The following is a 14,719-nucleotide window of genomic DNA, read 5'->3' as shown; positions in this document are numbered from 1 at the left end:
AAATATAAAGGTTTAAATTGTTGGAGTTCTTCAAAATAAGGTTTTTTTGGTTTTGGTCCTACATTTGTATTCTGTTGGTTTTAGTGTCCGTGTAAAGAAATAGAATAAATATTAGTAGTGTACGTTCAAAGAGCGTAGATCACTAGAAAAAGATATGAAGAGCGGAGAAATAAGTGATAAATGTGATATATGATGTGATGTGATTGGAAGAAATATATATAAAGAGAAAAAAATGACGTATCAATGTGTCTGCACTGTTTGGTAGTCTATGAATTATTGCTTAAAGAAATGTGGTGGTTTTAATCGTATCTTTAACCTTTGATACAGAAAAAAGGTGGCTAACAGAGATACACACAGTAGTTGACACATCATTAGTTAGTCATGAACGAGACATTGCATGGCTTTTTAATCTTGTGTGACAACAACAACCAAAGCGTTTTCCAACAAGTGAGGTGACCTATATGGATCACACTCAACTATTGAACTCGATAAAAAACTAAACTATGAGATTATTGGGATACAACAAGATGATATTATTATTAACAATATACTCTAATGCTTTATTTGAATTGCTTTACGGTCTACATCTCTTCACATAACTAAATATTATGTTATCGTCTTTCTTCTCACTCGTATCTCAATAAGTCATCTTTGTACCTTCTTTTATTTGCTCGTTACGTATCATATATTTTATTGCGTGTTCACTCATCTATCTTAACATTTTCATTTATGGTACTTCAACTCTGCTCTCACATTATCTCGTTATAGCTCAACATTTGCTACCACAGAGTAAAGGAAGTCTTATAGTGGTTAAGTAAAACTTTACTATATGATGAATAATTATTTCTCCACACCTCGTTTTTTAGGTGTGGAGAAGTGGAGGAAGAGAGAGATAGAAAGAAATGAGAGAGAAAGTAAAGATGTAATAGGTGATTTGATTGATAGAGAAAATAGAAATAAATGAGAAAAAATGTGGAAAAAGAGTGAAAACATGTGTATATATCATAACTCCTATGACACTAAATTAAAAAACAATAATAAAACCTAATTTTTCTTATTGCTTTCGATGTCTCAAATTTTCATTCTTCATCTTTTTCAAACAAGCACCTACATTTTTCATTTTCATCTTTCCACTTCATTTTCTTGTTCTTCTGCATTAGAAGAGTGAAGACTTTCAATACATAATTCAAGTTCTTTTTAAAGCCAGAAATCAAGTTGATTCTTATTAAAATAACCAAACTATACTTTCAATTTAGTTCTGATAACAAATACTGAAATACATGAAATGATTTTTCCTTTGTAACAAAAAATTACATGAAATAATAACTTTTAGTCCTAATTATTATACGGTTAAAGAAAGAAATGAATGTTTGATCAAGTGTGGTTGCAATCCTTTAAAGTTGAGTTTGACTTTAATTAAAAGGAAAGTGAAGAAAATGATATAATTTTTTTTTTGATGAGATACATATCTCCTCAAGCATGCATCCAAGCAGTAATTAGACAAGTTTAGATGCTTTAGAAAGAAACCAGCAAATCAACGAAAGCAAGCAAGAGATAAAGCAGTCGCGGCCAGTCACAATCCCCACTCACTTTCACTTTAATAACACAGTTTATATAGCATTAATGTTTTATAATCATAATGCTATACTCTAGTTAAATTCCTTGGTTTGATACTTATTTACAACATTATTTAAACACAAATTAATATTGAATTTTAACACCGCCGAAAGAAGATATTTGTAGTGTAGTAGATCTCCATTCATACATCATCAAACACAGTCATCATAATTCAAAAGTCATTACTAAAGATCAATAATGACAGCTCACAAATCATAAATTGAACAGAACGCATGCATGCTGCAAAGTTATTTAGAATAATTATATTTTCTTACTCATTCATTAAAAACTGCCTATTCTAATGGAAAAATATAAATATATTCACGTTTAGTGTTTAGTGAGACAATAAAACTTGTTAAGTCGGAAGGGATTTCATGGCCTAACCAATCGAGTGAAAATACCCATTATAAAGAATTTTTTAATATTATATGAAAATGCATAAAACCCTAAATTTAATCCTCAATTGAACTCTTGGACCACATAGAACAACGACCCAAGAGCATTTGCATACGGATAACTATATTTGGCTCGCCCTAATGAAATTGAAGCATCTGAACAATGAACCAACTCGCCGTGCATGAAGGACTCACAAGCTATGCCTTGATTATTGAGGGGCTCACCCTTATGTCAACTTTAGCGAATCTTTTACTTGCTATGACTATTGACCATTTTGAGAGAGATTACACCACTCACGCGTCACCAAGACCGGCTCATAATGTGGAAAGCTCCTAACTAGTCCACAAATCCACAAAACGTCATGCTATAAAAGGGTCAATGTGTCTTTAATGGCTCGCCTTTTCCTTGGTAATTTCCTGAGTAATCCAAATTTCATTTGTGATCCGTGATTCTTTGATTTTAATAGAAAAAAGGAAAAATTCTTTCTTCATAACAAAGTAAAAAGAAAAAACAGAAATAGAACAAAACCAAACGGGGCCTAGAAATTTCTAGTTAACGTAGAGAGCAACCAAACCAAGCTCTCTCTTTCTTTCCCTCTGAGCTGCGAGCGAGTTAACTCAGTTGCAGAGCGCAATGAGTCAGGAATCGTTCATATACAGCTTCGTGGCTCGTGGGACGATGGTGCTAGCTGAGTACACCGAGTTCACTGGGAACTTCCCTGCCATTGCAGCTCAGTGTCTCCAGAAACTAACCTCTTCCAACAACAAGTTCACCTACAACTGTGACCACCACACCTTCAATTTCTTGGTGGAAGATGGTTATGGTAATGCTTCAGCCTTCTGATCTCTTGTTACTTTCTCTTGTTTTTGGTATTCTCTGCATTTCTATGATGATGTGTTATGTCTGAACAGATATTGAAGTGGAATTTGAATTGGTAGTTTCTAAGTGCTGGATCTAATCTTGCAACTGGTTTTTTACTTTATGGGGGATTTGTGTGAGCTTAAAGTTTTGGTCTTTTGGGTTCATTTGTCATTTGAATTAGTGGGTTTTGCTTAGAGAAACAAAATTTGGGTTCTTGTTGAGGTCTAATTAAGGTTTTGTTACTCAAGTTGTAAGAGTCATAGAAGGGTAAAGGTCCTTTATTGTGTTGCATGTCCTCTGATATTAGACAGTTGCTTTTCCCTGGTTATATTTTGTTTACATGCCTCATTTCAATGACAGCTAGCTTGTGTCCTTGTCCATCACTGATGAGGGGTGTTGGTAGGATATCTGATCATTTTGTCAATAGTTTAGAGATTGTAATGCCATAGATATGTTAAGAAGTTGTGTATGAGTTCTGTAGTTGTGTTTAGCCTTCGATAGAAATGGATAGTCAATGGGTTTTGGGTTTTTGGGACTTGAGACACTGCAACTTTGAATTCCAATAATATCGAAATTATTGTTAGTCTTGCTGAATTTAAATGAATACAAAGATCAATGTAGAGACTAATTCCAACATGTTAAGATTTAGATATTGTAAAGTAATTGTGTACCTGGTGCGTGTCATTGAGGGATCTATAGTCGTCTTCTCTGTTTTCACAGTGGAAGCATGAATGTAAGAGAACAAACAATGCAACCTACTGTGTGTGTGTGTGTGTGGAGTGTATTAGGTGAGAGTATGTTCTCACTAGAGGAACTCATCTTGACCATACAACTATAAATTGATGGTCAAGATTAATGTCTATTGCCTCTCACTACATATGCCTCTTGCCTGTGTGTGTTTGTGTAAATATGTAAAGATATTTGACTTCTGGTAGTTTTGCAAACTTATTCTTAATGCATGTTTATAAACTTATTACAAAATTGCTCAGTGGAAATCGTGTATGACATAAGCAATATAGAATAGCTTTTAGGCTGTACACACTAGTTTGTAGACGGAAAATGCTGAAGCAAACAAACTGATAGATTGGAAACATTGAATTGCAGCATAATTGATGTTTTAATGCTTTGCATTTGGGCTTTGTGTAAATTGCAGCTTACTGTGTTGTTGCGAAGGAATCTGTTAGCAAGCAAATCTCTATTGCTTTCCTTGAACGGGTCAAAGCTGACTTTAAGAAAAGATATGGTGGTGGAAAAGCTGATACAGCTGTTGCCAAAAGTCTGAACAAGGAGTTTGGGTAATATTCATTTTGTTCTGGGCATGGTGTTGATACCTCAATCCTTGGATAGACATGTATAGAAAGTTTGATAATATTGATGACAATTGCAGACCAGTTATGAAAGAGCACATGAAATATATCATTGATCATGCTGAAGAGATCGAAAAGCTGATAAAAGTGAAGGCTCAAGTTTCAGAAGTTAAAAGTATCATGTTAGAGAATATAGACAAGGTACTGAATTGCTTAGGAGTAAGAATTGGAATTTTGTATTAAAAAAAATTCCTTGCATTGTACTCTTTTTTGTATGTGTTACTATACTCTTCTCAGTTGCGTTGTTTGAAGCATTATTTAAGCTGGATGAATTGATTGCAATATTATGTATACTTTGTCACCTTATTTTTGTTATGTGTGTTTTCACTTCAGGCTATTGACAGGGGAGAAAATATGACTATTCTAGCAGACAAGACAGAGACATTGCGCTCACAGGTAGGCTGTGACTAAGGTTATACAAGTTTTTGTTTTTAAATTAAGCTTTCTACGGCTGAAAGATTTTATGGTTTTCAGGCTCAAGATTTCAGAAAGCAAGGGACACAAGTTCGTCGGAAGATGTGGTATCAGAACATGAAAATTAAATTGGTTGTCTTTGGAATTTTGTTGTTTTTGGTCCTGGTTATCTGGCTTTCTATATGTGGTGGATTTGACTGTTCAAACTAGCAAGAATTGAAAGTTCACAGTTTTATTTATTTATAAGTGGTTTTTAAGTGGATAATTGGCAATTAGAGGGGGAAAATCTTCCTTCTTTGCTGGTTGATGATGATATAGGGTGTACATGTTCTTGGAAATTCTTGATGGGAGGGAGAGGGGACTGTCATTGTATGATGTGATGGACTGTTTGATCTACAAAATGTGTGTAAGTTTCATTTGTAATATATGTGTCCTTTTTTCTTACTACCAATCTTGGTTGACAACCTCTTAGCATGCAACCTTCTTCGGCAAAGCATTGTTTACATTTCCATCATTTTTTGTTTCGCATTGAGCTTCGGGTTTCATATTGTGTTATAACATGTTTGGATCAGTTTCATTGTCTCATAATCAATTTTGGCGCCCAAAATTTACTCACAGAATCTCCCCCAAAAATTGATTTTGGCTTCAAGAGTCCATTATAGAAGATTTTCCAGATATGTATTTACTATTTAGTGAATAAGTCACAAAAGTGTGTAAGTACTAAGTAACAACTGATCAAATAGAAATACCTTGTAATTGAACTAACGACAAACTTTGGTCTAGAGTTTTTGAGGATGCGGAACTTAAAGCACCAATTAGCAATGACTAAAACTCCTCAAACACAAGATATACGACTATACATATGAGCCATCCATTAAAGCAGTTCTCATATATTCGAACTCACTATCTCTTTTATATTATTTTAGATTACCATAGATGAGTAATTGACTAGCTATTGACATTGAAAATGGTCCATATTTGAGACAAAATGTTTTGGTAGTAATTGACTAGCCATTGACATTGAAGATGGTCCAGATTTGATCGATTACATAGACTAATAAGCAATTACCTTATGAAGTTGGGTGTTAAAAAAGCATCGCATTCTAACCACCCAAAGCTCGTGTTCCTCTCTTGTTTTTAAAACCTATATTTCCTATTGTAAACTAAATACTTATTTCCTCTTCTATTTCTTTTTCACATGCTTTTCTTCTTTTCTATCACATCACCAATTATATTTTTTTTATTTTTTTATATCTCTTTCATCTTATATTCAATTACTATAGATGAGTGATTGACTAGCCATTGAAAATGTTGGTAATCAATTACCAAGGCTAATAAGCGATTACCATATGAAGCTGGTTGTTAAAGACAAAATTTTCTTGATCCTATTTCGCATTCTAACCACCCAACGTTGTGTTTCTCTTGTTTTCAAAACCTATTTTTCTTAAGTGTTGAGTATTGATTCACTGTAAATACTCATTTTTTCTTCTATTTCATTTTTACATAGTTTTCTTCTTTTCTTTCACATCACCTATTATATATATATTTTTTTATTCTTATATCTATTTAAGGAGGAAGTGGATTTAGGTAATGAATGGATTTTTTCCATTACTCATAATAGATAGACCACAAAACAAATTCTAAATAGACAAACACCATTTTTTTTCTCTCACTCTCTCTTTTTTTCAGTCACATTAAATCGTTTATCAAATTTATTATTTATCTCTCTTTCATTCCTATCTCACTTTAGATTGGCCTAAATATCAACTCCAACATGTGTACCCAAAACATTATTCTAGTCAAAGTAAACACATCTATATAACACTTTTCAACTCACAACCTTTCAATTGAATGTGAACAAAGTGCATGACAAGACATGAGCTCTAGTGGACTGGTCTAGTCTAAAAAAAGGCAAACTTACTAGAAGACAATGAGAGGACTAATTTGCCCCATTCTTCTTGGATATGAGTGAGGTAAAGGTGACATACATACATCTTCCCCTCCATGACTTCATCCCTTTGAGCTTTCACAACAAAACTGACCACTCAGTGAAAAAGAGCATCCTAGCCCATTCAACAACAGAATGGGCTTCAGGTACCGCACCATATGATTGACAAGACTGCATTAATCTAGCTCTACAATTTCTCTCTTGTTTTGTTCATTTGGCATATCTCCACAAAGGTGGGGGGTAATGGATAGTGGTCTTATTATCCTCGAGGAGTTTTTTCATTTTCTTGAAATTCATGCCATTTTTCAATTGGTTGAGTAGGGCACTGTAGCATGGGGCATTGAAGATCCTTGTGATCCATTTTCCAAATTCCAAACCAAGGGGTGCCATATTGCTTGGTCCAATGCATGATCTTTGTGTAATATCTTGGGTAAAATATTTCTAGGTATGGAAGATTTTCAAAGTAGATACTAAAGAAAGATTCTTTCTTTGCTTGCAGACAGAATATTACAAATACTATACTATAAATCATTTCTAATGAAGGCATTCGATACTTTGTTGATGAGAAATGCTTCTATTCATTCATGCAGATATTTGCAAAAAAATTATTTGCTTTTCCTAGTGAAATATCCTTTGTCATTAATAATAAAGGTGGAATAATTAAATTAAATATGCTGGCAGTATATTAGAATTTAAAAACTTAGAAGATATCGTATGAGAATATAGTACTAAAAATAAATTACAACTTTTGAAATTTTTTATAATTTTGGAGACGAGTTTTTGTATAAAAAAAGAAGAATATAACAAATGCAAACGAGATAATACACGGTGGACTTCACCCCCTGTGAGTGTTGATGTATGACATGTGTTATGCACGTGCACTGAGGGGTTCACCTCTTTTATGGGATCCTTCCTTTTCTTTTTCCTTTTCATCACCCTTATTTTATAGTATTTTTTTTGACAAAGGATGGTTTGTCTAATCTGAAAATTAGATTTTTTTTTCCGAGTAAAGATTGAAATATTTTCATTGTTTTTCAAAAACAAATTACATGATTATTTTAATTTTTGAAAATAAGAGAAGGATTAGAAAATCTTGTATATATTCCACACATATGGGACACACCATACTCACTTCAATTTTTCTTGGACACACCATGCTCACTTGAATTGCGGCTTCATCTAAAAGTTGTTCTCTTAATTATGGAGGAAAGTCAAATGGACAACAATTGAACCTCCTCACACGTGATTTTCTTAATTTCATGCGGGTATTTAATATTTTTCCCGATAAATATAACATCATATTTCAAAGGAAAATCAGAATATTACATGCTAATGATTAATTTTGTAGATTAAATTATTAATCAGGATATTTTTTGTTATATAACGCGCACGCGCGCGCCCACACACTCATTTTGTCTTGAGCAATTCTCGGATGAGGGCCACAATATTTGATGGTATATCAAATTTAAATCTCAGAATGTATTAATTAAAATAATACTTCATTTGTTTCTAACTATTTTGACACATAGAGTATTAAAACACATCAGAATTCTTAGTAAAATTATTTTAATATTATCTTGAACTCTTGTATATTGTGAATTTTCCTTTTTTTTCTCCTTTTGATTCTCCTTTCCCAACAAGTGATTTTCTTTTTTTCTTTCAATTTTCTATCCTCCCATTTTCTTTAAAAATAAATAAATCATGCATATGGTATTGATTATGTGACAAAAGAACTGTTATTTTTATACATAAAATATCATAGCACATTTTTTCAAGGAAAAGTAAAAGAAGATATTAGAGACACACTAAAAAAAATAGTACTTAGAGACGGACATTTTACAGCAACTCTACAAAAACCATGGTTGTCAAAACCGGACCGGACCGGGCGGTCGAACCGGTTGAGCCGGGAACCGGAGTGGTCAGCGGTTTGATATGCCCAGAAAACCGGGAAGTCATAAAACCGGTCAACAACCGGAAAAACCGGTCAACAACCGGAAAAACTGGTAAAACCGGCGGTTGACCGGTTTAGAGCGGTTTACATGTTATACCCATGACTGGCGCTCTCTTCCAAGACCAGCGTCCACAACTCCAAACTCAGCCACTCCGCGGTGTTGCGTCCTCCTTTGCCTAATGATCCCTCATCTGCTCGAAATGAAAAGAAGCGATGTCACAACTCACAAGCGCTTCTTTTACCATTTCGTTGAAAAATGCCGTTCTGCAGCATCGTGAATATAGATCTTTTTTTTTCCTCATTGGCTTTCTTTCTCTGTTTCCAACGGTAGCTTCTACAGAAGTTATGGTGAATGCACCTTTTTGTTGCTCCATTTAATATTTGAAGGCTAAAAACCATGGGCACCGTCACACTCTTCAAGGTGGTTTTGACTTTCGAAAGGTTTGTTTGTTTTATTATTTTATTTTAACTTTACATTACATGTCAATGTAATAGCCATCCCTGCCACGTGATTCTACTAGTGAAAATTCAACTTTTTTACAGGTAAAATGCAACTTATTGGCATATGATGTTGATATTGTTATGATAGTTATAGTCTTTGATGTTTTGGTCTCTTTAAAATTTTAGATAATGAATATTGTTAATGGTATTTATTAATATATTGAAACTACAATTTTGGTTGTGTGACTCTTATTATGTTTTTCTTTTTGAGTAAGTAACTCTTATTATGTTGTATAATATTTATTATTATAGATATTATCAATTTTTATTCAATATTAAATATTAATACCTTATATATTATATATATTTATTTTAAAACATTATTATTTAATATATAGCGATAAAACCGGTTAGACCACGGTTCAATTACGGTTGAACCAATAAACCTTAAATCGGTACCCTTACCGATTTTATTACCGGTTCGGTTCTGATAACCTTGATAAAAACCGATGCAAAATGTAATCTGACAGCGCTTTCTCCAACAGCCGCTTTTTCTTAGTGATATTATGATATAATTTCATAAAAAAATTTCCAATGAAATTTTGCAATGAACTTATGTTATTATTATTTAACAATGAGAATTGAGAAGTATAGAATTAGAAATGATGTAATTCAAAAAGATAACATTAAATAATCTAAAATCTGTTATGTCACATCAATTTTACTTGTCAATACAGGTCTTTGATTGCTGAGTAATGATATATACACACCTCATTTTAAAACACTTCATTTCTACCTCTTTTTATTTCTATCTCTCTCTTTTTATCATTTATCACATCTAATACTTTCTCTCTCTTACTTTTTCTTTTTTTCCTATCTTTCTCTTCATTCCACCTTTCTCCACCTCAAAGAGAGGTGTGAAGATAACATTATTGTTGATTACTTGACATGAAATAAGAACAAAAGTGGCATAAAACTTGAAATAAAATATCCAAATCACCAGAAATCCACATTTCTCATGTACGGTTGAGTTTTTCTTTCATAGGGAAAGAAGAAAGAATCAAATAAAGAAGGGAACCAAGTAAGTGGATGTGATTTATACCCAAGAAAACTAGTTATATAGGAAAATGATTTACGTACATAACATTTATTGGTCCATCTTTCCGACATGTTTTTTTTTAGGTTTTTTCAACCGCCATAAAATGTTGTAGATGTTAAAAGATTGACAATACATTGATAGATAATTTTGTTCAAACACTCATCAAAATAAGAGTATGTGGGGGATTCTGCAATAGAATAGTGAAGAATCACTTTGGCGCGGTTTTGCTTTTGCTACATGTAAAATTGTGGGAGATTCTGATTGTCTTGAGATTGTTCAAGGAGAGGGGTTTTAAGAAAGTTGTTGTTAAGTCAGACTCTACATGTGGTATTCAATTCATGAATATGGCTTGTGCAAGCTCTCATCCTTATGTTGCTTTGGTTCATTAGATTCGTCTTCTTCTTGAGAGTTTTGTGTTCATCAGTTGGGGGCATTTCTTTATAAATACTCTGGCGGATGCACTAACGAAGCATGATTTAGCTCTCACTATGTAATTGACAGTTTTATTTTACTCTCTACCCTATTTTTCCTCAATGTCTTTCCTTTAATAAAGTTTATTGTAGCTCTAAAAAAAGTTTATTGTAGAAGCTTGTAATTTTTTGGATCAATAAAAAAACAATAAGATTATGGTTCAGAACCAATTTTTTTCCCAATATTAAAGCATATTCACACGAGTTATAAGTGAAAAGATAAATGAAACTAGAGCGTTTCTTAGCTATAAGATTCTTTTAGAGCAATCTAATTTGTATTCAAACACGCATTAAAATATTAGTGAGCATGAATGTAAATTGAAAGTAACACAATAATATATTTAACACCCAAGTTTGGGAAAACCCAACTTAAACTAGAATGACAACAAATACTTACAAGGTTACAGCACCATGCACACACAAATGACACAAACTTGTCAGCTTCACACACCATTAACCATGCACCTATCACACTCTCCCTCTACATACATAGCAATGAAAACCCAAACTTATCTACAAAACACACACTTCAAATTAATTGATGACACCATCAGAGACACACACACTAGTCTAAATCAAATCAACACACAAAGAAGCAAAGACATCATGAAGAGTGAGTTCAATTTCAATCTGCAGGGCACAGAAGCAGGGGTAGCTACATGTCCCTAACTTCAAAGGAGTTCTTATTCTTGACAACGATGTCAAACATGTGCATGGACTTGAACCTGCTGAAATCCCTTGGGAGTGAGATGAGGTGCACGGTGGAGCGTTTGTGGAACTGAAGCAGGTCAGGGTCATCATAGTAACGCTCCCACCCAAGTGAGTAAAGCTTGTGCTCCAGCACCGCATAGGAGGTTATCACCTCATTGCTTGCCGTGTGAACCAGCACCTTGCGCCGCCTTCCGCTTTCCAAAGCCTCCGCACCCGGGTTCTCCACCAGCTTCATCACCCCGTTATTCCTGAATACCCACACCCCTGACATTCTCAGCAATCAGAACAAGAAAGAAAGAAAGAAAGAAGAGCAAAGTATGAGATTTTTAAGGTTTGTTTGCTAGTGTTGAGATGTTTGTGCAATGAGTCTTGGGGAGGGGTGGATAGGGTATTTATACATGTGTAAGATGGCTTACTTTTTTAATTTTTTTTTTCTTTTTGTATATTACATATGCACAAAAGATTCTGATTAGAGACTACCAAGTAGCAAAGACTCTGAGTAAAGTACTATCGAGTTATCGAGTGATTGGTATTTAATTCACCTTAAGTAATGTTTCATGTTCAATTTTTATGTGAAAAACAATTTCAATTTGAAAAGGTAGCTTAATTAAAATGTAAACGTTTTCAGCTCGAACAAATTAACTCTCGTGAAACATAGTTATCCTAGGGGGAATATGAGCGGAGTACAGGGATGTTTGGATGTGAGTACAGCTATAAGGTGGGTCCTGGTGGGGTTGAGTACTGAACTCTAAGTATACATTTGAAGAAACTTCATTTTGGGGGGTGCATTTCATCTTGCATAGCTTGGCCTTAATTGGACTGGGGGAATCCTGATTCCAATAACCATTGTCCAAAGTATTGAAACTCCACCTTGGAGAATCTTTGTTTTGATTTGCAGGAGAAAGAGTTGATTCTAGAAACATGCAAAACCCAGATAGTTAGAACTCTGTATAATAATAAAACTGATAGTGTGTACACACATGCTGACAAGGATTTAAATCAGCTTAATTACTAGTCTGTTAGTGTTGACAAATTTAAACATCTGCAAGTGAAATACAGCAAATTTAGTACATTAATTGATTGGCCAGAATAATCAGACCAAGGCAATAACTTCAATCTGCCAGCATCAGAGATTTTACCAAATGAAAATGATTCTCAAACATACAGTTTTTGCTTAACATGCAATCAACATACATGTTAGCGGAGGTTTCTAACTGTCATTAATGTTTGCGGCGATTAAAAACTGGCAATGTCGTCAATGAATTGTATGTTTACATATAATCACTCTTCTACGAACGTCGGTAAATGAAAATATATGCATGTGAGAGAGAGAGAATGTGGAGAAAAATAATTTGGACATGGATGTGGTTGGGGAATAAATTTCTTTTCTTTAAGAAGAAAGAAGGATGCTTGTGGCGAGGTAGACTTAAGTGAAAAATATGCTGTTTTTAAAAAAGTCTTCTTATGATTTGTGGGGGAAGGATATGAAGAAGTGCATAATGGGGGTGTGGGGGGGACCAAAGATGAAAGGATCATCTGATCTCAAATAATTGGTTAGGTGTGGAAATTAACAATGTTCATTTTCATTAGGACATCCATGTGTATGGGTGAGGCTTTCCAAGCATTTGTTTTTGTTTATGCTGCCTAACACTCTATATATGCTAATTGTTACTTTCGGTAAAAGGGTTTTTGTTTGCCAAACTTGTTTTGACTATTCTAATCGCCACCTTCAAATTTACATTACCTACGATTTGCATTTGGGATCAGGGGATAACAAGGAATAACAAACTTCTTTTCCAATTCAAACCAAATCCTTATGTCGAAATCCTTTTAAAAATGACTATACAAATCAGTGACGGAGGGAGGAATTTGAGACTAAAAGGGCCAAGATAAAAAAGAGGTCAAGATTAAAGAATATGGTAGACGTACAATGGATTATACAGCTCACATTCATATGTATCATATGTAAGAAAACTAAAATTGAAAAGTTTGAGAGGGTCATGAATGTGTCCCCCTCCTTCCGCCAGTGATACGAACCATACATTCGTTTGAATTCTTATAAAATTATATCATTTTCCAATTCTTTCTCGCAGTACAATGAATGAATTAGGTGTTGGAAATTGCAAGTGTGAGTGATCACACATTGGTTGAGAATGTTATTCAAAAATAATATAAGCGTGAAGGCTCAAGTTAAGATATTATGTTAAATTATTATTCTGATCATATCTCTTAAGTCCTTTAATAGAGCTCTTCCCTTTGACTTTGATTGCTCATTGCAAGGTTTTATATCCAGATGTGTTGTTGAATTATTATTCTGATTTTATCTCTTAATATAAACTCATTAATAGAGTTATGCCCTTTGATTGTTGTCCCCCTCATACTCTAAAATTAGGTAGCTCATTTTTCTTGTAACATGATTCTGTAAACCAAAGCTTAGCTTCCCAGCAGGACTTAGAGAAGATTAGACTAAAACACCATAGTTCTTGTTTATTTGGAGTTAGTAAAAAAATTACAATATGAGGCAGAGTTTGATATGTGGTTTACAAATTATGTGTTACGTTTGTCCTTTTTATCCGTTGATAAAATGTCTGGGACTTCTAGGTTTCATATACCAATAGAATTTTCTGGAAGATGGGAAAATATTGTTAGCCCAATCCAACTTGGGAGATAATAAAAGTAGAGGTAGAATCAATATATCCAACACCTAGCTATATCCCACCCAACCAAATCAAAGTTGAGTCATCAAAATTGTAGGGCTTTAGGGCACACATTCTCTTTAACCCAACACCATGGTCGTGACCCTAGTTCAATTTGCCATAATCTCCTCGTGCCACATGGTCCTGTGACTGCGACATTGCTGAACTACACTGACCAAAATTGCATTCATTTGCCTTATCATGACCAAGATTTTGATGGGGACTTCTCCTTTAGCTCAAATTCCTTTTGATGCCAATTGGATAATGTCAGTGTCTTCATTCTTCAATTTGTTATTTCCGTCAATTAATTGATAACACAATATAAATTCAAGGCAATATATGCTCTTGTCTAAATTCTCATGATAGCAACAATATTAATATGGATCAAATTAGGGTGTATCATTAATATTTTGGTTCACTCATTCACTATATTTTTTTTTTGAAATAACATTCACTATGATTAAATATTATTGAATTTCAGAATTTTGGAATATTTTTAATTAGATTGTTAAGATTGAATGAATGATAAAAGAGTAAAAATGTAAATTGATAAATTCTTCTCTCTTCCTTTCTCTTCCACTCCCTAGTTAATCGCCTCCCTTCAACTACCATCCTCCATCATCGAAACCTCCATAATCACCCCAAACCATGCCTCCTTCAATCGCCCTCATTCAATCTACACCCATGTTCAAGAACCTTGCCTCACCTCCAAGTTGTGACCACCTTTAATTAAACTAGCCAACAAACT

The 14,719-nt window shown here is 33.8% G+C and overlaps 2 protein-coding genes across 2 annotated transcripts; one reads left to right on the top strand and one right to left on the bottom strand.

The window, feature by feature from the left end:
- The first annotated feature begins 2,549 nt into the window (after positions 1-2,549).
- LOC130726453 (vesicle-associated membrane protein 724) lies at positions 2,550-5,099 on the top strand. Its single transcript, XM_057577712.1, has 5 exons — positions 2,550-2,836; positions 4,028-4,169; positions 4,262-4,382; positions 4,575-4,637; positions 4,716-5,099. Exons 1-5 carry the CDS (start codon positions 2,647-2,649, stop codon positions 4,863-4,865), a joined length of 666 nt encoding a protein of 221 aa, XP_057433695.1. The 5' UTR covers positions 2,550-2,646; the 3' UTR covers positions 4,866-5,099.
- Positions 5,100-10,878: 5,779 nt separating this feature from the next.
- LOC130723364 (flowering-promoting factor 1-like protein 3) lies at positions 10,879-11,650 on the bottom strand. The gene has a single exon (XM_057574371.1). The coding sequence runs from the start codon at positions 11,544-11,546 to the stop codon at positions 11,220-11,222; it is 327 nt and encodes a 108-aa protein (XP_057430354.1). The 5' UTR covers positions 11,547-11,650; the 3' UTR covers positions 10,879-11,219.
- Positions 11,651-14,719: the final 3,069 nt, after the last annotated feature.

Source organism: Lotus japonicus, chromosome 6 (genome assembly GCF_012489685.1).
Source record: "Lotus japonicus ecotype B-129 chromosome 6, LjGifu_v1.2".
Lineage (NCBI taxonomy): Eukaryota > Viridiplantae > Streptophyta > Magnoliopsida > Fabales > Fabaceae > Lotus > Lotus japonicus.
The sequence above is the reverse complement of the archived record's forward strand: the minus strand, read 5'-3'. Positions and strand labels throughout refer to the sequence as shown.